The sequence below is a fragment of the Sycon ciliatum genome, chromosome 8, assembly GCF_964019385.1.
Source record: "Sycon ciliatum chromosome 8, ocSycCili1.1, whole genome shotgun sequence".
Taxonomy (NCBI): Eukaryota; Metazoa; Porifera; class Calcarea; order Leucosolenida; family Sycettidae; genus Sycon; species Sycon ciliatum.
Window position 1 is genome coordinate 5,148,403 of NC_088650.1, and position 27,421 is coordinate 5,175,823.

The 27,421-nt window shown below is 45.6% G+C and overlaps 1 protein-coding gene across 2 annotated transcripts; it reads right to left on the bottom strand.

Moving 5' to 3' along the window:
* Window positions 1-4,696: 4,696 nt before the first annotated feature.
* Window positions 4,697-23,987, bottom strand: LOC135822898 (uncharacterized; the record flags this gene model as incomplete). Of its 2 annotated transcripts, none has more annotated exon segments than XM_065335736.1 (14): window positions 4,697-5,756; window positions 6,079-6,209; window positions 7,035-7,081; window positions 9,902-10,007; window positions 10,692-10,868; window positions 14,077-14,289; window positions 15,171-15,286; window positions 16,351-16,906; window positions 17,420-17,596; window positions 18,920-19,117; window positions 19,769-19,900; window positions 20,211-20,339; window positions 20,875-21,129; window positions 23,529-23,987. In XM_065335736.1, coding segments are annotated over 13 exon segments (2,349 nt in total). In that variant the 3' UTR covers window positions 4,697-5,563.
* Between the last annotated feature and the right edge of the window lie 3,434 nt (window positions 23,988-27,421).

A 27,421-nucleotide genomic window follows, 5' to 3' on the forward strand; every position in this document is an offset into this window, starting at 1 on the left:
GCCATACGAAACACGCCTGGACAACGTCACCTGGTGGGCGTCGGCATACATGCTAAACGCCTACATGGCGGTGATGATGCCGCAGTTCTGTAACTTCTACCGCGAGATAACGGTGGACATGGACAAGCAGAAGCACGGCGACTACCCCCGCACCGACTTGGACCTGCATCCACATGCCAAGCAACTTGCCGCAGACCAATTAGTCAGGCTAGGCATTCCCGGCATACCCAACAATGCCAATGTCAATGGGAGCGCAGTGTGCTGCTGGTTAAGCAGGTTGATACGTGAAAACCGAAAGTCGCTTCTGCGACCACCATGCCAGGCAAATCATCGCAGGGTTGACTTCAAGACGTTGACCAGAACAGCTGCACAGTCCTTTTGCCGAATTACTGAGTGGCAATCCGAACCGTTGTCCACCGTTAGGCGCTGCATCTGCCCCTAGAATTTACCGGATGTTAGCGGCCATGATGAGTTCACTTCGGGAACGGACATGATAATTTGCTTTACCTAATCCGAACCGTATATGGGCCTCAAGTGACAACGGAAGCTTGAAGTGTTGATGCATGTTACTGGTTCCGTACTGGTCTTGAACGATATCAAAGAAGTGTTACTTTTAACAATTATTTTTATTTTATTTTTTTTCCTAGGGAATTCTCCACAGGCGTTATCGCCATTTTACAGGGAACCCTAAGAAAGTCTTGATGGATGATCGAAATTCAGCAGGTGAATTAGACAGCCAGTAAGCAGGTGGCAGTGCATTCCACCTGTCAGCGCCTAAGTAAGACATTGCACTGAAACCACAGCGTGTGCTATAGCAGGGGCTAAAACAAACGCAGCAGACACCTGACCACGGGTAAGGGCAGCAGCGTGAGCACCTTGAGCACGAAGAGTAAAGCGGTTTTGAAGGAGAGAGCAAACAAGGCCATTCATGCAGCGATACACAAATACTTGGGTCTTGAAATTGAGGCGTTGTTCAAGGGTGTATACATTCGTGTGACTGTAGCGAAGGCCAGTTGGGATCATTCTATCCAAGGAAAAAATTATCTTTAGCGCTAAACGGCTTGCAGCAAGACGTTGATTATAAAGAGCTTGCGACAAACAGTGTAATATTATGCAGTGCTACCATACTCAAGCGTAGACTGAATTACAGAGAGGTAGAACAGTCGCTTGCCAAAGATACTGCATGATATTCTGTTCTGCATGCACAAAGGCTCCTACTTTCTTGTTAACAGATGTACACATGGCTGCTACTTGGTCAGAACAGGATAGATGCTCATCAACCAATATTCCTAAATAGCGGGCGGAAGCAGAGGGGGAAATGGGTGTATCACGACAGAGAGCTGCTGTACCAGGTGCAGCTCTTTACCAGGGCGACGAAGTATTAAAAGCTGGATCTAGATGGATTCAATAAAGTTAAATAACGTCCTTTCCTTTCAAGATAGCCATCGAGAGCAGCCAGGTCCTCACGCAGTCGAGTAGTTACTGTTTGACAGGAATGGCTACGGATATGGAAGGCTATTATTATCATCTGCGAAGAGTTTGTAAGATGAATGCCTGAAGCATTGTGGTGCATCGCGGATGTACACATGTAGTATACGAAAGAGCAATGGCCCAAGCACGGAGCCTTGAGGGACGCCTCTTGTGCATGGACGGGCATCACCAAGTTCCTGTCACACTCTAACTCTCTGAACGCGGTTTGTTAGGTAGCTTGCAAAACATGCAAGGGCGGTGCCAGATATCCCCGCATTCTGCAGTTCATTGATTAGGCCTTGATGGTTCCCTCTGTCAAATCTTGCTTTGCTCATGTGGGCACATACTACGCCACAGAACTCGATCTCATCAAGAGCCTTTACCCATTCATCACCAGCTAGGGCCAGGCAGTCCTTACAGGAGCTGTTGGCACGATAGGCAAACTGGTTGTCTCCGGAACATGCAGAATGTCGTTAGACTTGAATCATGCACTGAGGTCTCTTGCCTTCAAGAATTCTATTTTCCTCGTTGTGGAGTACACCTGGACAAAGGAACTAGCAAGCGAATCGTTTTGGTCGCATTGAAAATTGCATGCAAGTGCACAAAGATTTGCGAAGCAATTTGCGTTCGCACTTTCAGCAGAGCAGTTGCGATGAACTTTACTTTCGCCATTGGTTTCAATCAGCAGAAGGGTGTGGCTTAATTAAAGCGATGGCGATACGTTCATGACCAACACGCCCAATGGGGCACGTCCTGGGTTGATATCCACGAAAGACCGTCCAAGGCCCAGTTTTAGCCAAGAGCTGTCGTATCCAAGAAATCAAAAATCGCCAACAGCAAGCTATGGCCAAAATTAATAATAATAATTATTATCTTCCAGGCAGTAATTGACGGACCTAGCGCCTTCTGCCTCGTCTTCCTCCTCTGCATGGCCAGGTTTGGGGCGAAATGAACGCACGGGGCGCGAAGAAACATTCCAAAGACAGAACGGTCAAAATTAGAACCAATCGTTTCCAAAGAAACGTGTGGCCGCATCGCTACGAGAAACTCTACATGAAAACCTCAAACGAACTTTGACCTCTGTACTACTCAAAGCGGATTTATTCAAACAATACGACATGGAACACACACACATGGAAAGAAGGAAGAAAACCAAAGATTCAAGGGATGAAACTCGACGATGAAATCAAAATGAAAATTTGAAAAAAGTATAATCCAAAGAAACTCAAGGCAAATGTAACAAAATGTAACTCGGATGGTGAGCCAATTAAATAATTGTGAAAAGAAGAAGGACAAAATGTTACGAGTTATGACTAACTCAGTAACTGTCCACCAACGTAACCAGATCTTATACAGTCAGCCAGTGCGACAAAATGGCACAAACTGACAAGGAGTACTGAGACATTCGGCGACCTGACACCTAGCTCCAACACTCCTCCGAGGCGCAAACCAACAACCTTCCAACTTGGAAGGCTCAGGTAGTAAGGCCGGTATGTCCAATAGTCTTACTAGTTTCGTCATCATCCAGTAACTTTCGGCATTCTTTGTTGCCGTGATGCGTAGCTCCTGCTCTTCTTCGTTGCGCTTTCCTTCCCCTCTTGAACCTTTCCGAACCTGAGCCTTCCAAGTTGGAAGGTTGTTGGTTTGCGCCTCGGAGGAGTGTTGGAGCTTGGTGTCAGGTCGCCGAATGTCTCAGTACTCCTTGTCAGGTTGTGCCATTTTGTCGCACTGGCTGACTGTATAAGATCTGGTTACGTTGGTGGACAGTTAGTAACTCGTAACATTTTGTCCTTCTTCTTTTCACAAATGTAACAAGGTTGTGTAAAAGATTCAACTCAATCCCTAGACGAATCCCTAGACGAATGCTTTGAAAGGATGTGTGAAGTGTGCATGGATGAAATGAATAGAAGTAAAAAAAGCCCTCTGTACTGAAGTACAGCATCTAGCATGCTATGCTGTAGTTCAGTCCAGTGCCAGTGGTCAAACTGCACTGACTACCGGTATGTCTGTTTCAGCACTCACGCGATAGACTACGCCATTATCATGATTATGTACGGTCTACCACGCACTGAATATGGCGGCTCCTCAATTTTTCTAAATATAAATTATAATTATGACTGTAGGATAATAATAATCAATCGGGTGAGCACTTTTTGAGCATAAAAATCAGCAGAACCTCATAATAATAATTATGGCCCATGTCCATCGAGCAGACTGAAAAGCAGCTTCTTTCGCCGAGGACCTTGGCTTTGAGCGCTAGCGCGGTCGTCTTGCAACAGGATTTACTGTGTACTCGTATGTAGATGGGTTTTTTTACGTGTGCAAGTACATGTGTACTTGGACGCTAGCACGAAGTCAAGCACCGGTGGCTGCCACTTGTACTGCGGCTTGCGGACTGGATGATGTAGCGCTGTGTGTCGGCCCCAAGACTTGGCAAAAGCGCAGTGCTAGCGCCCTCTGTCAAGCACAAGCGATAGCTTGAACTGCAGTGCTAAAAAAGGTACTCAGCTGAGAGCAAGGGAAAGCCTTGAAGTTCGTTAGGACTGGAGTCTTAGGACTCGGGATAGATATTCTGCTTCTTCAAGGGTCAGTTCTGCCAAATTCTGCTCTCTCGTCAGTGTGGCGTTTTCTGCCGAATTTTCTGCCGGCATTATCCTCCAGTCCCTTGTGGCAGTCTGGGACAGGTGGTCGCCTTATCCGGGTGGTCGCCTTGACAGGTTTCACTATAGATCAACATGTACATAATATGCAATTAATTGAAACTCGGGTATTGAGTCAATAATAAAAGTAGAAAGGAAAAGGACATAATTATGGAAACGAGTTATGAGTAACTCTCCACCACTGTAACTAGATACTATATACAGTCAGAAAGTGCATCGTCCAGTAACAATCGACATTCTTTGTTCCGTTGGGACTGTAGCTTGTGCTCGTTTTCGTTGCGCTTGCCTTCCCCTGTTTGGTCTTTCCATAACCTTGAACCTTCCAAGTTGGAAGGCTGTCGGTTAGCGCTACGGAGATGTGTTGAAGCTAACAAGTTAGGTGTCAGGACGTCGAATGTCTCAGTACTCTGTCAGTTTTGTGCCTAGTTGTTGCACTTTCTGACTGTATAATATCTAGTTACAGTGGTGGAGAGTTACTCTTTTAAACTCGTTTCCATATGTCCTTTTCCTTTCTATGTACATGTAAGAATAACAATGAACGCCTCCGTTAGCATCTCCCATCAAAACACAGTGAGTGAAACCTGTATTTAAGCAAAATGGCAAAAAAGCAGCAGCGATAGCAGCGCAAGCAATGTAAATAGCTTTTTATAGAAGAAAAACAATAAACACAACAATAGCAGATTAACGAGCACTTGTTGCGTCTTCCCCTCAAACCAGTGAATATTATCTACAAATCCTAGCCTACTGAAGTAAATGTAACTTTTCTGTTCACAATAGTGTAGCCATTGCACTCCAGGTCACAGCCGTTCAAATGTATAGCCTGAGCGTGTGGGCTAGAAATGCAAGGTTTAGATAGAGTTAATATTCTGAAGATGCAGTTGATCAAGTCAGCAGTATCTACCTGGGAGATAAGGCAAGAAATAAAAAATAAAAATAAACTCTAAAATACCACTCACATGAAAAGTTTTAGAGTGAAAAATGTGATTGGCTTTGTGCGCCCAAACTGCCTGCATTACAAGAAGCATTACATCTACTGAAGTACTTCAAAGTAAACAGTGTGAATTGTGAAACTTGCTTGCACGTTCACTTTCACACGTTTACAAAAAGTGAAGGCCGGCGTGGACAAATACTGTAAATATACAAATTTTCGGCAGCTATTTAATTTCGGCTATATTCGGCACCGACCCAAAACGCCTAAATTAAAACGCCGATGAAATTTTTCCCAGCATCTGTCGCACTATACCATGCCCTCTACCCCATGCCGAAAATAAATCGCCGCCGAAATGTCACAAATCCTCAAGTGCTGAAATTTTGCAGGGCCGAAATTTTGTAAATTTACAGTATACAGCTTAGTAGCATACAGCTCACAGAGAATACAAGTCACCACGCCATCCTCAACTCAGTCTACTTGTCCTTCTTAGATCGTAGCACATCTAGTTGAACCATGCAGATGGGTCTTCATGCATCTCCGGCTCCACTTCTTCAACGCCGTCGTCTGCAAACATTGGGCGTTCTTGGCGCACGGGCAGTGGTGGGAACCGGTCGCCGCCCGTGATGCGGGGTGCTGTCGGAGGTGGAACATCATTCTCCATGCCCTTCAGTCTCTCCTCCCTCACATCGGAAAGCCTGTATTGAACAGGAGAATAAATTGACAAAATGCATTCTGAAGGAAGAGAAAAGCTACTGGTAGCTTCAGGTAAATTACAACTGTCAAATTACAACTAGCAATGCGTCGTATAGACAGCGCAATGATCGCTGGTCCAATGTCACGCGAATTCGTCTGTTTTCATCATCAGGATGGAAGCTTGCAAGCACTAATCCTTTCTCAATTGGAAGACAGTATTGTTTTCTTCCTCAACGTGAACTCATTAGACTGAATATCTCAAACCTGTAAGCAGCAAGGAAACCATGTGAAACTGAAAAAATACACCTATTACTTCGTGCCTACCCTCTCTGTGGAGAGCTGAATGCATGCTGGCTAGCCTGCCGTCCTATAGTGGATGAACGCTGAGATCCGGCGGGTGTCTTGTCAGTCGGTGGGCTGCTCAGTGATGCTACATAGTTATCCAGTACCCGCTCCTAGGCAGGGATAGTGGAACACACATACACACATGCACATACACATGCATGCACACTCACACACGTGCATGCACGCGTGCACACATACACACATGCATGCATGCACACATGCACGCATGCACACACAGACACACACACGCACATACACACATGCACGCGTGCACACACACAAATATACACAAACACATACACACACACATATGGATGAGACCAGGTGATATGGCATTCAGTGCATTGGTTAGGATGCAATCTTGTTCACCCTTGCTTATCTGGAATATGCTTCCAGCTGCAGAGTGTCCAGCAGACTGCTAGTGCATACATGCTAGTTAGAGCAACCATAGCAACGCTAATGGAGAAAAATACCCAGAGCCAAGCATGGAAAATCCGGTGGCGGTGGAAGAATTGATCAAACACATGCTGGGTACAAGGTTCCTGCCAAACTGACACTCGACTGACTCATGGTCGCCATCCAGAGCACACGAGGAGTCCTTCAAGCCTCCCACTCGGTAACCTGCATGAAAGCATCACTCTTTCCTCAAGCCGCTGAAAAACAGGCAGCGGGAAGTGTGAGCTCCATGTAGGAACAAACAATTTTGTCCACTAATATCGCCGAAGTCACTACTTCTAAATTATGGTGAAAAAGAAGAAGGAAAAAATGTTACGAGTTATGACTAACTGTCCACCAACGTAACCAGATCTTATGCCGTCAGCGAGTGCGACGAAATGGCACAAAACTGACAAGGAGTACTGAGACATTCGGAGACCTGACATCTAGCTCACCATCTGAGTTGAATTTACTTCTAAATTCATAATTATTTCACTCACGAATTCTTTAGAGCATACACTGTCCACTCCGACATCGTCCCCATCACCTGCACAGGGAAAAGAGAAAAAACAAAAAATAGGTGCAGAAAGATTAGTCGAGAAACTGTCAAACTTCGCACCTCTACTGCAGAGTGCAAAATATAGAATACAACTCGTAACATTAACATCTTATTTATTGCCATTTAACATTAACATCGTAATTATATTTCTCTCGTTCCTTGCCCCATGATTAATTTTATGTTGGGAAGGAGACGTGTTGCTTAAAAGCAACACTCATTTACCTCACCCACCTCACACTTGCTGCCATTGAGTTACACCATACCTGAGTTAAATTTTTAAATTTTCACGGTTCGCTTGAGACTCGGCCAAAGGCCCAGTTTTCCGCATCCGCGGGAACGCCGCCACCCTCTTGGATCAAGGCGCAGATGCAGCTCCTAAGCGGTGGGAGGTGAGTAGATGAGACCCACCACAAAGTGGTCAAAGACCGAAAATCCCATTCACTGCATCCATGTTTCCCTCGTGCCAGGGCACGAGTTCCCAATTACCTGTGGGTCGCAGCACGGCTGGAAAAATCCTTCCACTTCCAAGCAGGACTTGAACCTGGTACCCTCTGTTAAGTTAAGGGCATGTATAATACACCAGAGAGAGATTGGAAGCTGTGTCGCAACTCTGACTTTCACGTATTACTACGATCATCAGGCAACTGATGGCTCCAAAACGGGCAGCCTGAACATAAGGGCGAGCAAGGTGAGAAGTACTGAGGGGAATCATAGCGCACGAGTCAGGTGCAGGCGTGAAGTTGCTAAGTCTTTAGACTTGAGGCTATGCAGCAGCAGTTCCGGCGTGAATGATATAGAATAGGTCATATAAAATAAACCGGCATAAGTTGTCTAGCGTCAGATTTTCCCGAGAGTTCGGGCCGGACGGGAGGATTCATTTTTTGGCAGTTGTAGAGTGGCTGCTCACAACCCCAGATATGTCACTTTTCTCTCTTCAGTCCGAAGTTCCCCTTTTGAAGCCGTTTTGGTGCTGAATGAGATAAATCGATGTTATGCCGCCAAGTTGTCAGCCATGAATAGCATTTCAGCGCAAAACACTCCTGAGGATGTGGTGAAAGTGACAAGAAACAATTTGTTACTTCGGACAAACAAAGAAATCATTCTGGCAAATCAGGTTTACTTTTTCAAGCCCACAGCGCCTATGGTTTATTCAATCTGTGCACTTTGCCTTCGAAGATCTCCAGCTATGCTGAGTAGAGGTCATGAGTGCAGGCCGGGCAGTGCAATACTGAAAGCATACTGTAAATATACAAAATTTCGGCGCTGCAAAATTTCGGCACTTCACGATTTTTGACATTTCGGCGGCGATTTATTTTCGGCGTGGGGTAGAGGGCATGGTATAGTGCGACAGATGCTGTGAAAAATGTCATCGGCGTTTTAATTTAGGTGTTTTGGGTCGGTGCCGAATATAGCCGAAATTAAATAGCTGCCGAGAATTTGTATATTTACAGTACATCGTAGATTGTATACATTCAGCACATATACAGGCGCTAAAAATGTATAACCAACTGGCTGGGAGGACGAATAATTCGGGGTGATGAACATTCAACAATTTTACTTGGTCTAAATGCAAAGCCAAACAATGTAATCTTTTTACTGGCTTTTTAGAACATATGGTGGAGGTCAAACCAATGTGCTTCTGATGATCTAATGCTATTGTATAGAAAGCACAGTGGATCTCTGATAAGACGCACACACATGGGCAGTAGGAGAGTGCACTTACTTCGTAGTATTATTAGCCATACTTCTAATCCTGACATACCGTATTTTCCCCAATAAATGCACAGTACTTTTAATTTGTCAAAGGTGGTCAGACCTGCACTACTATACTTAGGAGACCATACTAGTATTGGAGACGTCCACTTTTATTGTTTCTGGAAAGGTTGATTGCCTGGGTTGGGTCGCAAATAACTCGTGATATTGATGCTGTAAGGCTGTACATAAGTCCAATCATGATAAAAATCAGTGTACAAAGACACAATGATGATGAACGGGTAAGAAGAACGAAGTACAGTGGACCCTAGTCCCTGTACCCCAGTAATGCCCATCACATCATTCCGGCCTGTACAGTCAGACCTCGCTTATCCGGCCCTCGTTTATCCGGATCCCTCGCCATCCGGAAGAAAATCGCTGGTTACCGATGTGCAGCATATGTTATGCATACAACATAACCGGACCTCGCGATCCGCATACCGGTGCATGATTTTGTGTACAAACTGGTAAAAATGTGTACAAAAAGCTTCGTCGTATCCGGTTGCATGTGGCTTGCAGAAGCTAGAATCAGGGAGTTGTGCAAGCAAATGAGGTCCTTGACCTGCTGGGTGCATGCGGACAGCACTCAGTTGCATGCACTTGTCATTTTTCTCGCTTGTTTTACATACTGTGCACGCTAGTTGTACTGCAAAGGACCCGTCTAGTCCACATGTACATGTATGTACGATGTCACTGCTTTTGACATGCCACATGCATATACAGTATGTGTTTTCAGTTATCCGGTTCCCTCGCCTATCCGGATATTTTTGTGGAAAACAGATATGTGCGGTTAAGCGAGGTCTGCCTGTACTACTATGAGAGACGTGTCCTTTTATATTTTTGATCCACACTGAGCATGTACTGCAATAATTGGAGACGTGCAGTAAACTAGTATTGGAGACATGCACGTTTTATGGGGAAAATACGATACCGTCTTTTATGTTGATGATGTCTTATGACTCGGGGTGTGTACTAAAACAGTTGCACTGCATGCCAATGGACACAATGAATATTGCCATGCCCTGCAGCACAAACTTCTACTTCTACCGAACTTACGCAGTGCCTTCCTTCTCTTGATGCTTGTTATTACAAAGGACATGTCCTCGAGGAACACAATGGCTTCCCTCAGCACCCTGCGATCTGGGTGAGTCTTGGGTGTGAACTGAAAGCACACATCATGAAGCAGACAAAGATAAATGACAATGTGTACATTCATCAGTGGATTGTCGTAACACATTTTCGAATGTATACTTGAAACATCATTTTCTTGCATGGATGGCTTTCAGCTATGGCAATCCAGTGATGAATGTGACATGAAAATCGATTTTGGGAAAAAATCATGACTTCGTTGTTGTGTGGCAATGACGGCAGAATTTGTTAACTTTATTTCTATTTTTAGATATTGTTGTCTCCACGTCGACTAATTAGCAATGCGTACATTTTATTATCCACTTTTACTAAGCATTTAGGTTGCCGTCAACCGTGTGCCACCAGTGTGATCCACTCGGTAAGTGTATCATAAACGTGTAGGGAACATGTTCTCACCTTCTAGCCATGGGTACACCCACACACATTTAATTTGCCATTTTTTAAATGGCTTTCAAAAGGAAGGGGCAATAGGAAATGTGTCATTGGTTCTGGTTACTAGTAATTCACTTGATGGGAAAGCATGAAACTGGTTATTGAAATTCTTGACGGTAAAGAGCTTGAAATTTGTACTTTGTCTTGCAAGTATAAGCTTGATTTCTCTAAGAACATTGTTCAACAGCAAATCGTGATTTTAAACATAATTTAAAATGTTGCAGCTGATATTACACACAAGAACTCTGTCTCCTTTCACTCTAACCTCATACAGTTCTTGCAACTTCATCGGGTACATCAGCAAATGGAGCGTGGGCAGTGCCAAGCTTCTCCGCAGGTCTCTTGCACTCCGCTGATGCTGGTGCTGCTGTCTTCTGCCATCATCACTTTGTTCATCATTCAGCCTCAGCAATGCGTCATGAAAGTCTGGATTGAAGTGCAGCTGAAGCATGACAAAAGGCCAGTGAACAGCCAAGAATACCTCCTGAAGGTACTGTTACAGAGTACTGTAAAAGCAGAAATTTTCGGTGGTGTACTTCAGTAATATTTTCAGTGTTCTCCAAAATCGGCGGTTCAGTGGAGGGAAATTTTCGGTAAAACCCATTTTCTAGGTAAGTGTACTAGTGCTACGTGTACACAGTACCGGTAGTGCCGAAAATTTCGCTGAATTTTATTATCAGTAAAAATTGCCGGAACCAAAGTTTTTAAACAATCGACGAGGAGACAATAGTCGTAAAATGGCAATAAATAAGATAAATTGTGCACTCATAACAACAGCAAAAATGAAGAAAGTCAAGTTCCATAACGTTTTCTTGTGACTGTCATCAGTGGAACGCCGTCACATAAAAATGTAATAACTAAAACACACACTTATATACATGTAGCTAATATGGTTTCAGGTAGAAATACAGCAGCTAACAAGTACAAAAAGCGAAGTTTGCACCTTTGCAATGTGTGAATATAGTGTATGTGAGAAAGGTAGTGGCAGATGAATGTGATACTGTGTGAATGAATGTAATGGTGCGTGTGTATTACTTGAAGAAAATCGATCGTGCAAAAGACATACTATGCAGTGAATGTAGTTACTGTCTTTACAACGGTGCGTTCGTTCACAGTGTTGAAGGACGTCCTGCCAACCCACCATTTGAGCCATCTCATTTATCAATTTGAATGCCGACAATGTGGTAGTCGGTATGTTGGCAGGACGCTTCAACACTTGTTCGAACGCATCAAGCAGCACGTCCCATTATCATTGTTGTCCCAGGCTGCCAGGTTAAGCAGGCCGAAGCGTGGGAGACCACGAAAACATCCGCTGCCTATTTCTACACCTAGCACGGCTCACAATTCGGAAACAGAAACACCGACTACTTCCATGGAGAACGAGCAGACTAATCTGGTTCCCCCCTCGGAAACCGGACCACGGCAAGGGAGGCCGCCGGACGGTCGCTCCTCGACAAACCATGTTGCTACAACGGTAAGAGCGGAAGGCGAACAACTTGAAAACAGAGCAGAACCGAGGAGAAGCAAGAGACTAGCAGAGGCACGACTGAGACAAGTGGAGAACACAAGGCAAGGAGACGCAGGAGGAAGCACAGGCACGGCACAGAACGAATCAAGGAGAGGGAAGCGGTGTCGCGAGGAGATGGAGACTGATGACGACGAATACGAGTGCGATGGGATGGACGGCGGCATTGGAATGGAGGTGGAGGATGAGAGTAGTGATGAGGAGGAGTTTGATGTTGACAAGAGGAAGTCTGCAGTGTACAAGCATTTGGTGTCCAGTCCAGAATGTCGTAAGGTGTTTGACGATTCCTGGTTTAGTGTTATTCGTTGCGCACGTTTCTTCAAGCAATTGCAGGTGTAGGAAGCTGTGTATATTCGTACTCGTGACCCTGTGCTATGTAAACAGAAAGAAAATGTTGTATCACTCACACTCTTCAAGTAATACACACGCACCATTACATTCATTCACACAGTATCACATTCATCTGCCACTACCTTTCTCACATACACTATATTCACACATTGCAAAGGTGCAAACTTCGCTTTTTGTACTTGTTAGCTGCTGTATTTCTACCTGAAACCATATTAGCTACATGTATATAAGTGTGTGTTTTAGTTATTACATTTTTATGTGACAGCGTTCCACTGATGACAGTCACAAGAAAACGTTATGGAACTTGACTTTCTTCATTTTTGCTGTTGTTATGAGTGCACAATTTATCTTATTTATTGCCATTAACCAAAGTTACCGAAAATAAACACCACCGAAAATATAAAAAATATAAAAATTCACGGTTCGCGTGAGACTCGGCTGGAAGCCGGGCTTTCCGCATCCGTAGGAACGCCACCACCCTTCAAGGATCAAGGCGCAGATGCAGCTCCTAAAGCGGTGGGAGGTGAGTAGATCAGCTCACCAGCAAGTGGTCAAAGACCGAAAATCCCATTCACTGCATCCATGTTTTCTTCGTGCCAGGCCACGAGTTCCCAATTAACTGTGGGTCGCAGCACGGCTGGAAAAAATCCTTCCGCTTCCAAGCAGGGATTGAACCTGGTACCCTCTGTTTCTCAATTATGATCTTAGACCATCACACTATGCCTGCCTGCATCGAAAATAAACACCACCGAAAATTTCTGCTTTTACAGTAAGCTAATTTAACCGACCCAACAATCAATAGGAGAAAGATTTCTTTTGAAAATGTCTATCTCAAACCCAGGCCTTGCTTTCGTGCAAATACAGGCTTGCATACCGTATTATCTCTAATATAAGCAGGGTCCTTTATTTTTTCAATGTACCTCCGCCCCGTGCTATTAATGGAGACGTTCCTTTATTGGAGACTGTTCCATTATTATTTCAACCTCATTTCAGAGGCATGTTCAGTGTCTGCTCTAGGATTGTAGGACAGCCGGGTGCACGTGTACCTGGTGCAACCATTTCAACCGGGTCGGAGCCGGGTACACATGTACCTGGCGCTGTCTCACCAGCCGAGTCACATGCTTTAACCGGTTGGTTGGTTTATTTTAATTCGGACAATAAACGGGAACTAGGCCCAATGATATAAAGGCGAATGGATAAGCCGCATTTAGAAAAGAGAGGACACTCAGGACAGGAATTATAAAAGTACGAAAGAAGAAGAAGTATCTGACACATACAAGCCATGTGGTCAGTTCTTTCAAAGTTCGAAAGTGTAAAGTACCAACCGGGTCACAGGTGACCCGGTACTATATTTTCAACCGGGTCCAAGCGCCGCCCAACCGGGTGAATTACCCGGCTCACCCGGCGCTGGAGCAGACACTGATGTTGCCATGCCAAATTCATGTATGACACACACATGTCAGGGTTTTTTTCGCCGGTACAGATAATGAATTTACACAGTGTGCTTATAATGGGGACTGAGCACTTTGTTTTTTGAATGCCGCCCCAAGGTGTTCCATTATTGGAGATGTGCTATTATTGGAGACTGTGCTTATATTAGAGATAATACTGTAGAAACAACAGCTGTGTTTAAGACCTTACTGTGCACTACTGGGTATGTCGATGTACATGTATGCTGCTGGATACCGAGTTGGCCATACTTGTTTTACAAACACAATGGCACACAAGAAAATTCCTCGCAGTAGCTAATGCGGCTCTTGAAGGGCACCCTCACCTCACACAGTAGTTTGCAGGCCTCGCTGTAGTTGCTGCAGTACATCTGGTAAGCGATGGCAAGGTTCCGGTGCATGTCCGTGAAGCAGTTGCCAATACACCAGTCCTCACCTGTGCCATGCTGCGTACTCCTCCGCAGTTGCCTCAGCAGCGTTTGCGCAACTTCGAGAAGGTTCTCAATATTGCCGAAGAGAATCTCCGTCATAACAAATTCCTGAAAAAAAGCATGCACAAAAGCATACACACATGTAAGAACATGAGACAGAGCAAGGAAATGGGTGATGTCTAGAAACTTCTGCCATTTCTATCCTCTGTGTTTCTCCATGACATTATAGTGAATGAAGGTTTAACGGTTGTACCTGGTGTTATCACTCCATGGTTTATAATTATATTGAACTCCTCTCACTTGTTGTCTCTAACCCATATGTATCCACTGGTGGAATGGACTAGAGAGCTTCTGAACAATGACTTTACGCCTGCTGTGAAGATCTAGCAGCTTTGTGCGATGATTATTGCCTCCCATGTCTCTTCACGTACATGTACATGGCAGTTACGCATGATCTCACACCCGTGCAGTAGTGTTGGGGTTGTTATACATTGGGTCGACATGTTTGGCGTGGCACAATCTCGGAATCTTAAGACTTCGGCCAGAATGTTCTCGCAAAGCGTAGGGAGGCATGGCTTAAGTTGTTTTAGTGGTTACTACATTTGAATTTGCATTAGCTGGCTAGCATTATAATCCTGGAGTGTGGCATTCCTTATTCCTACGTGATACAAATCAACAAAACCCTGACTTAACTCAACTCATGCACGGGAACTAACAACCGCCAAGTCCTTTTCACGTCCTCGCGGGAAACGGCACATCCTATATTATGCATGACATAACACAATGTTCTACTATCATGAACGTCTCAGGTGGCCAAGGGATGCAACAGCGCATATGTGTACGTGGACAGTACACTGAGAGGTACTGTTTCGCAGAGCTGTGACTAATCCAGAATGTTACACTGGACCATGTCAACTGGCTGGCTAAACGGAGCTGCTGTCCGGACAAAGCCTAAATTTCAAGAATAGCTACACACATTGCAACCTTACTGTGGATTCAAGTGGCTCTAAGTACTCATTAACACAGCGTTGCAAGTCGTGTGCGTATTCCTCCTCTGAACGAATGAACTCCAGAATCAAATGCTCCCTTGGTGATTGGCCGGAATCTGAGACGGGCAGAGAAGAATACATACATTCACCTTGGGCACCCTGTAAGAAGACCTTAGGGTCTGTTGGGAATGCCCCAGTAAATACACAAACAATACAAAACAAAACACAACGCCGACAGCCATTGCTTACTGTAATGTCGCATATCAAAGCCGGGCTTATTCCTGTAGAAGCAGATGTCAGGGCTAGGCTTCTATTCACAACAGGATACTATGCAAACCAGGATTCTATGCAAACCAGGTATTCTATGTGTGTCAACATTAAAACCAGGCTCATGTGCCCACAGTGTGTCTTGAAAATCAGGCTTGTATTCAAGACAGGCTTCTACATGAGGCAGACACTACTGTATGTCTCATAGACTTCTTCTACCCAGAAAAGCCCTGAACCTCGTATGTACTATACATAAGGTGCATACTCAGTAGAGACTACTTTATCTGTTCACACAGTACGAAATACCACAATGGCTAGAGCTTTCTTATTAAGGCACAGAAGGCAGAACAGGGTTTTTCTTCTTTGGGCAGGGAACCTTGTTCTGTCTTCAACATGAGGTTCATAGACCAGCGCTGGTATCAAATGACTATGCAAGGGAGGGAATGGCAGAGCCATTCATTTTAGGGCAATATCAAAACAGAATAGGTGTGGAGTGACCCAGGACGGAGTTTCTTAGATATGATACAATGAGTGCGTTCACGTAGAGGAACTAACACAGGTGCTGTGGAACGGGTAATTTTTAGCGACTATTAATTTTAGCGTTTTCCCATTGTCAACCAGTTAGCGACGTTTTATTTTAGCGATTTTCAGCGATTTTACTCACGGATCACCGGTGCACTACTATGGCTCAACGGATTAGCGACTTGAAACTTTAGCGAAAATGAGTCGATCGCTAAATTCGCTAGGGTTTTTACGTCGCTAAAATTACCCGTTTCTGCAGTACTAGAAGGAAGCATCACTTATGGCAATTATTACTAATTCAACATCGCCGAGAGTATGAATTACTAAGTACAGGTAGGCGGACTAAAAACACACTAGGATAGGAGGAGTACATAAGAAGCAGCATGCTTACCTTCATCATGTAAAAGACTTGGTCTGCCGTCATCCCAAGCTGGTGATGTGTGACCTCTCCCTTCTTCATGCCATTCAGCTCCCAACGCTTCCTTCACCTCTTCCGCCTCTTCTTCCTTTTCTTCATCATCAAAATCCTGTAAACATTCGTTAGCCCATTCCTTTGGGTTGCTGTACTTGGAATCTCTGCTGATTTGCGTCGACGAGTCCTGCAGAATGACACCGGCGGTGACTGGTCGGGCGAGACCTCGTCGTTCTGAATTATCCATCGTGATCCCTCTGGCACTCACGTACGCCGGATTGCGAGTGCTGCCACTGCTTGGGTCCGAGTCCAGAGGTCTGTAGTGAGGACGTCCACCGTTTTCAAATGTCTGTCTGGTCGCGGTGCTCGGCACTGGCTTGTTGCCGGGGCGTGGCGAGAAGACCGCATTTGGAGCGAGGTCAAACGCGTCCTCGCAATCCTCATCCTCCTCATCCAGGTTCTGACTCAGCTTTGTGTCGGGCAGAGGCTGGGAGCTGCCTGAGCCCGTGGCTAGTCTCTGACTATGTCCTTGATGCTATATAAAATGGATGAACACAGACAATAGAGAGATCAGCCACTCGTGAAACCAGTACAGAATGAGTACAAGAAAGACTGAGTAGAGAACGCGTTGCTGACTTGTTTTCGCATCCCAGATCAGGTCACAATAACCAGGGATTCTGATGTAGGTGATGAGTTCAACCTGATTTGCAGCTGTTGTTGACGGCAACCTATTCATTGTATGGATTTTTCATTTCTATTCATTTAGCAATGTATAATAACTGATTCTACAACTCTAATGTTGCTCACTATATGGCTAGTGCTAGTGTGTAGTATCCTTCTGGAACAAGGAATATTTGCAAATGCCTTGCCATAGCCACAGTCTATGCAGCTTGAGACTCCCAATATGGACATTCCAACATGCATGGGTCGACCTGAGTTCTCATCAACATAGCGGAGCTTAGTTTGCTGTAAGGTGTTGATTTCACTTTGTATGGAGAGAGGTTAAAAAGCACAAGAGTTACAATAATGTGACTAACTCAGTACTAACCCAAGGTGCATCCACCACGCCCGAGTCTATTGAGCTGAGATGGTGCTGTCTTGGCTCTGGTCTGGGTGCCACCAGTCCGGGATAGGACCCGTCGCGATTCAACATCCGCGGGCTGGAGCTGCAGCCCGAGCTGGTTGAACTTGGCTTACGGTTTATGCTGCCTGTACTGGACATTTTCTGCAATTAACAACATCAGCAGCATCATGTAAAATTGGAAAGTGCTCTATGTCGCTTGAAGACATCCAGAATATCCTGGAGACTAACCCCAAAGTCTACTTTTGTTAAAGGGAAAGTGCATCAATTTTTCAAGTAGAGCTCAGATGAAAGACAATTTGATATCGGTTCGAATGGCATATCTCTCGCTTGCATACGAGAAGCCAAACTTGCCAAATCGCCAAGTAGTACCCCTCTCCGTTGTGTACTGGGACGTGACACCCACAGGAGAAAGCTGAGGCGCGGGAAATGCAGGAGAAGGCCGATAAACAGTTCACGGCACTGACAGCATTGAACGCAGCACTTCTTTCACATCGTGAATACAATAAGACAATTGAAAATGACCACATTCTCGTAGTGATCGCCCTTCCCTGGTGTAGCTAAGCCGATCGTACGTCATCACTGCGCTGGTCGCTATGGCAACGTATATAATACAATTGGCGATTTGGCGAGTTTGGCTTATCGTATGTCAGCGAGAGATATGCAATTCGAACCGATATAAAATTGTCCTTCATCTGAACCCTACTTGAAAAAAATCGATGCACTTCCCCTTTAAGATTATAACTACAGTGGTATACTCCAACCCCGGCAGTGGTGCACTCCCACGGCACGCGACAACACCAGCCTCAAAGCATGGACAGTGCATGCATATAAACCTGAACGTTTGTACTGTATCCATGCCGTATCAGTTCATTTACACTAGAAACGATATGGAGAGGTTCGCAGTACTGTGGTACACAGGCTCGTAGTGGTACAGAGTCATATGCAAAATCAGAAAATGAGTGCCAGAAAGTGATCTTCATGCTTTGCTGGCATTCCAGGCGCATGAAGCTGTTATACCCCTTGCTATGATTCATTTAGCTTGTACATTAAACAAAGAAACAGAGGTCGGATTCCGGTTGCCACCGCTGAAGTATCCAGCGGCAAAATGGATGGAGGGACAGACAGAGAGAGGGGAAGAAACGGAAAAAGAAAGGGGTGGGAGAAGAGAAAGAGTAGGATGAAGGCTTTTGAGCATGGCAGAGATGCAGTTATAAAAGTGTAAGACAGAGGTTGATGGTCTTTACTTTATATACTAGTACCGTAGTTTCCGGGGTATAAGCCGCACCCCCCCCCCTTTTGTTGCCACGAAACACAGACATCTACCCTATTTATTACCGTTAATTTGATCTTTGGAGTATAAGACGCACCCATAATTTTTTGGTGAATTGTATGTATTGAAAGTGCGGCTTCTGCTGCGGAAAATACGGTATTCACTACTCAGACTTGCTCCGCAGGCGTACTCACATCAGCGTCAGGTTGAAAGTCCAAATATGCCCCAGGATCGGCTTCATCGAGCAGGTCCGAATCCCCGGAACCGTACGGTGGTCTTGTGTCCACCGCGGCCGGCATAGTGCCGTAGCGGTTCATGTCCTGACCCGATAGCCGTGAGCTTGGACCACTACTCATACTGATCGACCTGGTCATGCGAGAAGATACAATCACCTGCGGTGAAGATCAACACACAAAAAATTCACGGTTCGCGTGTGACTCGGCTAGAGGCCGAGCTTTTCGCATCCGTAGGAACGCTACCACCCTCTGTGGATCAAGGCGCATCAATACAAGAAGACCAACACTATGGCCACTCTCTAAATAATTCTATGTTTGAGAGCCGGCCATCCTAGAACATGCAGAACTATTAGGGTTCTAGCCAAAGGGTAGGGGGGGGGGGGGGCAGTGCCCCATCCCCTACTCTGTTTGTGCCCCCCTGTGAAAAAGTGCCGCCCCCCTACTCCTTTTTCCGTTTTTGTGTTTTCATGCCATTCAATGAAAATGCAGTCGATAGCCAGTACTACAGGGTTCATAAAGGCACATTTGTCTGGGGTGAAGTCAGGTGTTTGCCCCGTACATTGCATTTCGCATTGCCAGACAATTACATGTATCTTGAAAATGGAAAAAAATGGTTACTGGGTAGCTGTTCTCCCTGCCCTCCCCCCCCCCCCACCCTTCCCCACTACTTTGACCTGGCTAGAACCCTGACTAGTGTCGTAATGAGCACAGCACAGAGTTGTGTACACAGGGCAGTACAGTGTCTGCTCCAGGATTTCTAACCAACTGGGTACACGTTCCCTGCTAAAGGTGTACATGTATACGTACATTTCCAGCACTGTGATGCGGTTGTCGATGAACTACTGGCTCATGGCGGGGCTCCTCTCGACTGTGTGACCGTGGCTGATGTCCATAGCTGGCAGATCGGGTCATGCGGTGTGCAGGTGTATCCAGGGTGGCCTGCTAACAAAAACACGGAATGCACAAATAACCCACATTGGAGTCAGCATGCTGCACTCTGACCATTCTGGCCAGGCCAAGCACATCACTTGACAGTGAAGAGAACTAGGCTAGGCTGCATGTAGTTATCTGTCAACTAACGAGTTACTTGACCCATGAACAGGCCTGCACTCAGAGTCCCATAAAAATATGGCACCGGGTATCTCTTTGAAGTCCTGGACTGATAAAGAGGTGAGCAATAGCACAAGTGATTAGCATTGCATGTATGTAGAGCACCTAGAACTCGATCATCACTCCTTCTAGCACACACCTTCTGTGTTGACACTGGATGATTCATCGGGCCAACGCCATTCGTCTTGTCCAAATCTGTGCTGCTGAGAGACACAGCACTTCTCGGCGGTGGAACAGGACTGCTGGAAACAAGCGGAGGTTCTTCACTCTGAAAACGATAATGGTACATTGCATGCATTCCCGGATCACGCTTAGGGAAAGAACAAATATTCAGGCTACTGATAAACAACATATTCGAAATTTTACCACCCATGTACTGTCTCATCAGGCGGAGTTTATCAAAAAACGTTGCTTGTGAGGAGACTGAACTTTGTTTTTCCTAATTGTGATTGCATTTTGGTCTCAAGAAGCTTATTTCACAATTTTTCTGTGCAAATTTTCATGGTGTACCAACAGAGCTTTTCGACCAAGCAGGAATCAGATTTATTGAGTAGTGGGTAGCTGTTAGAATTCAAAGGAGTACTCCTGTGTGGCTAGTGGGAGTGCTCTTGTGTGCTCCCGACAAATGCAATGAAAAATACATGTGCCATTGGTGCTGCATCAGAACAGAAAAACCTGGAGATCCGTTGCATGGTCAAAAGTAGTATTCTTGCAGTGACCATTTAACAAGATCACAATCAAGGGACTCAGGAAGATTTCCAGCTGAAGTTTACTGAGGGAAGGTACATGGCTTATAAACTTACATTATGGACTCGCCGGCATGACCCTCGTTGGTGCACGGTGAACGGATCCTTGTGAGGGCTTGTTTGCATCACCAGTCTGGGATCAGAATTGGTACGTTCACGATACTGACCGCTGGCATGGCCATGGAGTGACTGCGGCCTACGTCTGGCTGTGCGTGGCGGTAATGTTTCCATATCATTAGTCGCGAGGACGTGCCTGCTTGAGTAAAGTTGCAGAAAACAGACTGGCCGGATAGTGAAGTGCGGATGTCCTTCCTGTGTCATAGAACAGTGTAATAAAAAAACACTATGAATACAATCATGTAGTTTAAAGTTGTGCGTCGGTTAATCGTTTACATACGAAGACCAGAGCCTAACAAGTAAATAATTATCCATAGCTGTTCGAAACTGAACCAGCATGTAGGACTGTTGGCACAGTCCTGACAAGTGGTGCTGACATTCTACGACCTGCCGTTTAGCTGCCCCAATGTTAGTGCATGGTAAAGTGGAGGATAGGAATTAACCAAATTCCTGTCTGGAGTATTTTGAAGTAAAAGTTATCATTTGGAGAGCATAACGGTACTTGTAGTACAAATGAAATTACACACATCTGGAAAGGACACAATGCCACGTAGGAAGGACACATGTTGGAAGGATGCATGTTGGAAGAGCACAATCAAAGGTCATGTTGGAAAGACATTTATAGGAAGGACACTTTTGGAAGCACATGCACATATTTAATAGACACATCACTGTAACGCCCAGTGCTGAACATAGAAAGGACACATCTCAGAGGTGGACGGGGGGCTAAGGAGATACATTTTGAACACGGATTGCCCTCTTCAATACCACACTTTAAAAACAATGTTCCAACTACTCTTTATGAAAGTCAATTCCAGGAATATGAATGTGAACAGACAGGAATATGAATGTGAACAGACTGGAATTGGAAGCATATTGCCACTGAACAGTCATACTTGATTTATCATGAATCTTAGCTTTACGTTTAGGCGCTGCAGCTACGCCTTTGATCCTAGAGGGTGGTGGCGTTCCCACGGCGGATGCGGAAAACTCGGCTTACAGCCGAGTCTCACGCAAACCGTGAACATTTTATTTTTACTTTTAGCTTTTACATGACTATTGCAAGAGAAGTATATGAACACAACACAAAACATCCAGTTGTTGGAGGCCTTACACCTGGCTTTCCGAATACAGGTCTAGCCTCGTAAGTAGACAACCCCGGGGGTTTCAACATGTTTGTCTTTTAGCGAGTATTATCTACTATGCGGAATTGAATGTCCGAATTTATGGTGTCAGGGAATTTTGGACCATTGAATACTAATGAGGTTTTTCTTATAATCGAAGTCGTATTAACGAGGGTAGACCTGTATTCTAGTGTGAAATGGCATGGAAATTGTCCAAGCCCGACTGGCAATACTTTGCCGCTGCTGCTGCTGCGTCATACAATAGAGACATGGAATGGAAGTACCCTGTACAGTTTGCATTGGCTGCTGGGTGAAAGATGTTCATGTAGCATACAAGGCGGCAGAGTCGATGTTGTTGGTTGTGAGTGGCAAGGAACCATGGTGGAAGATAGTTTGTTAAAACCGTACAAAGATACAGATCTGAGTAGAGGATAGCCCTGATGTACGTTGCTTGTGTAGACGGTTGTCTAAGATCCTCAGGCTGCGTATAGTGTTCTATGTTCAGTGCACAGAGCCTGTAATACACCATGCTGTCTGATGAGTGCTTCTTTACACGAAACTCTGAGTAACGGCAGAAAAGGACTTGATTGTGTCATTGTGGTGTGAGTGTTGTATTGCTTGTATAGAAGTGGGCGTGTCCTTACAGCCAGCGAAATACTTGGGGGTTGGAGAATGTCCGTGACTGGCTGCCATCATGTTACCTGTGCCGGGTAAACATGGATGCATGCAGCCTACACAGTGTCATTGATCCCCCGAGCTGCAGAGAATGCTCAATGTTATAATAGACAGAGCTTAGGACATAGTCGACTTCTACGGGCACAGTCCACGCATGCCACAGTATAGCCAGCACAGTTGTCTAACTGCAAAGCGACCCTCTGTGGCTGAAAATTAGGTGTTTTGTCCATCGTTCCCCCTTCAATAGTGCTTACACTGTACAGGCTGTCATTGTGGTGGCAGCAATGCGATTATACATGATGCCAAATATCCGCCCATGCAGCTTTCTGCTCTGCCACATTATGTCTCTGGACTTTCTGAGCCTGCCTGGATGCTCAGTCACTGCATGCAGACAACCATGGTGTTGGCCAGACAGGACAGCACTTGGGTTGACTGAATGGGGGGAGGCACAGACTCTTGAGCACTGCCCACATGGCCCATTACATACACACATACCTATTGCGCAACATCACTGCTGTGACCCATGTAATGTTATTTGCATGGTTGTTTCCTGCTCTGGCTGATGATTGCCAGACTGCGACATGCTTATGGGAACAGCTGACCGTGTCTATGTGGTCTGTGATGATACCGGTACTCCATTTGGGACCAGTCAGGAGAGGTGCATGATTTTTACGGAACCAATGATCGTTTAGCTGTTAGTGAATATTACTATGTTTTACGAAGAATTTCTGTCATCAACGACAGCAGACCCCGTCATGCCCATGCCATGATCGGCCGCCTAACCATTCAGCTTACCTTCACCGAGCACGGATGCGCAACATTCGTTCACCAATAACACGTAGCATAGGATCGAGTTCAGAGAGCGTGAGCGGCAAACACCATGCGACATGCGACAGGGCGAGCCGTCACAGTCCAAACACTCGCTGATACAAAATGATAAACAGGGTATCTCCCCCAGACTTGTGCCAGACGTCCTTGTCTCCGAAGAGGCAAGCTAGAAGCTTGCCCTCGGCAGCAGTAAGAGCCTAAAGAGGGGCTTTTGGGAGAGATTCAAGACCTGGAGTACGACTATGGAGCGTTTACCCAAACCTCGTGTTCTGCGGCAAACGAAACTGATCGTGTGTTTATTATGTTCGAATCCGCCCATTGAAAGAGAGATGCAGAAAATTCGGGTCGCTAAGCTGTGCAGAATGTGTTCAAGTATATGATTGTGCTATCCTGGCCCAGCACCCAGGCCTAGGGCTGCGATTGCGTTGCCTCTGCCTCTGCCTCTGGCTCAGCCGCTTTCGAGTGAACTGTCTGTGTACATAATAAGAGCCATGGGAAAGCTGTTGCAGCTGCACGTGTCCGCGCTGTCGTGGTTCGCCGCAAAGCGAGGAGGATCCAGGCACGTCTGAGCCGACGACATCGCTAGCACTAGCAGCTCGAAAAGACCGGACTTGCGGATCAATCATCGACATGGCCTTTGACTCATTTGAGAAAGCCATGCCATGGCATGACCGCCGAGATTTACACCATTATTCAGCCCTGGGCCTAGGCCTGTGTGGTCGCATTGAAGAGTCACGGTTTCCAAAATCCATAGTCACACACGTCGTTCTCCAAGCTCGGCACTTCCGTGACAGGTTCAATAATTATTATTACTGAACTTGTATACAAACTCCTCTCTCTAGCTCTACCCACACAACGCTTCTGACTTGTATTTTCTATATAACAGGTACTGAACCATTACGCAGAGATGACGTACGGTTTGTGTAAATGAACAGCTGCCAGCTGGGAGTCAAGGTGAAACTTGCCCTGAGGACTGTTTCACATGCTGATGCTTACATCAAGTTACATGATTGTATCTCGAAAACATCTGCTCATCCGTGATGGAAATCATTTTATATTCCGGCGTTTCAGAGTTCAACGCCGCTACTAGTCCCCCGCCGATTAATACTGGTATAACTCATCTCCCTGCGGACAGAATTGTTTCGTCTTTTGTGGACTCATCAGCGCATCACAGAGAAAATGAGGCGGAACCTGATCGCAAAAAAAAATAAAATTTCCAAAGCCAGGCCCGAACGTACCTTGCCAGAGACAGAGTGCTCATGGATAATTATGCTTGTAACCATGGCCACGCTCGCCCCAGGTTGATGAGGCAGGCATCAGGAAAACTGCAGCTGGACAAAACGCACTACCGGTATGTACTATGATTACCACTGCTAGCACACGATCTTGCACAATCAAAACATTGATACAGTAAGCCATGAGGAAAGGCACATGTTCAGGAAAATTTTAATATGGACGTGATACTGATTCGGTATTACCGGTATTCAGGAAACAAACACGTTAGAATAAGCCATGGTCCTTGGTGTTGGTGCCAATCTTGCTCTATTCATTGCGATAATAGACATTTAAAATGTCGTAATTGACAGGTGGTGACAAAATGGAATTAGTCAGCCCTGAAAGAATAGCTATTCCTCAAAGTAGCAGACATGACAGTGACAGAGGCGCAGATGGGTCGTGCAGATGGGTTGCATGGAGTGTCAAAACGATGGCATCCCAAGCTAAGGTTTGATAGCCAGTGCGATCACGCATATGCGAGGACGTTACTCGCTCAATCTCAGTACATCATTATTATGCCAGATGGATCTGCATGTATCAGTAGGCATTGGCGGATAATGCTCGAAAAGGTGGCAGATTCTGCTTGAAAAGCAGTGAAATTGGCAGAACCATACAAACCTTATGGCGGGTAATTCCTCGAATTCTGCTCCATTTCTTTATCCACATACCAAAAATGCATGAAACTTACCAGAAAAAGTACCGAATTCTGCCAATTCTTCTGCCGGCATTATCCGCAAAGGCCTATGTGTCAGTATAGTTTTCGTTGTTCGTTCAATGCACCGATCTCGATGGTGTGTCCTTGTACTAGTTCTAAATCAACACCAACAGTCCAATATCTGGGCGAACGACACTTCGAAACACCGCAACACCAATGTTGAGACTAAGCTAGCATGTCCGAGGTATTTCAACTCGGATGGTGAGCCAATGTAGTCATGGGATAAAATGGACAAGGACAAAATGGTACGAGCTATGACTAGCTGTCCACCAACATAGTCAGATCATAATTATACAGTCAGCTAGTGCGACATGAAGGCACAACAACGGAGGCATTCAACGACATGGCACCTAGCTCTAACACTTCTACGAGGAGGAAACCAACGACTTTCCAACTTGGAAGGCTCAGGAAAGGTTACGCACATCCAATTGTTGTACTTCACTCAGTTTCGTCATCATCCATGTAACGGTCGGCGTTCTTTGCTGCCGTGATACTAGTACTTAGTTTGTGCTCCTCTTCGTTGCGCTTTCCTTCCCCTCTTAGACCCTTCCTAACCTGAGCCTTCCAAGTTGGAAGGTTGTTGGTTTGCGCCTCGTAGAAGTGTTAAAGCTAGGTGTCAGGTCGTTGAATGTCTCAGTACTACTTTTCAGGTTTATGCTATCTTGTCGCACTCGCTGACTGTATAAGATCTGGTTACGTTGGTGGACAGTTAGTCATAACTCGTAACATTTTGTCCCTCTAGCGCCTTTTTTATATCCGAGGTAGCTACCACTACATGTTTCTTCAAAGCCCCCGGAGAGGCAGCATTGCAAGCATTTACACATACCCTTGTAGTATTCCTGCACTCACCTGCGTCTGTCACTGTCACACATTTCTCATTCAAGAATACCCTACAATTTGTAGATTGGACTCGGATTGTAGTTCCTTGGTCCTTTTTCTTTTCTGTAAATTTGTAGATTGGAAGATAAGGTATTATGCTCCTCGACATTCGTCTTGTTGCGCACTCTCGGTAGGATGCTCTAGTGCTGCTGCAATACGCATTGCCCACTTCTTTTAGTAGTTGGAGCACTCTAGCCCTAGAGCGACGAGCTATCTTAATGTCTGTGATGCCTCCTTTGCACCATGGCTGGTAGCTCGGCTTCCCTAAAGCTCTTAGCTGTACTGATGCGGCCTAGATGGCCGACAGCTTGCTGTCTACAGCATTGGGTAGATTGGAAGATATAAATTCAGTGCATGCAGTCATGTGAAGACATAACAAGAAGGAACAACGCTTTATGGTATACTGAGTATCTCCGAGTTTCTCGGTTTTACTGATTATCAGGCAGCTCAAACACAGCGTGAAACTCAGATACAGCAGAAACGCTTTGTTTCCTTCTTCGTATGTGTGTAAGGCTCTGCACCTAGGTTCATCGAATACTCTCTCGAGCTGCGATCACCTCTCCCTGAGTGTGCAGTCATGTATATTATCACTTGTATAAGCCAATGCAGGCAGGCATAGTGGGATGGTCTAAGACCATGATTGAGAAACAGAGGGTACCAGGTTCAAGTCCTGCTTGGAAGCGGAAGGAATTTTTCCAGCCGTGCTGCGACCCACAGTTAATTGGGAACTCGTGGCCTGGCACGAGGGTAACATGGATGCAGCTAATGGGATTTCGGTCTTTGACCACTTGGTGGTGGGTCTGATCTACTCACCTCCCACCGTTTAGGCGCTGCATCTGCGCCTTTGATCCTAGAGGGTGGTGGCGTTCCCACGGCGGATGCGGAAAACTCGGCTTTCAGCCGAGTCTCACGCGAACCGTGAAATTTATTTATTTTTTAAGCCAATGAAACGTGGCGCACATCTGGCATATCGCAGTCGGGTCTACTGATG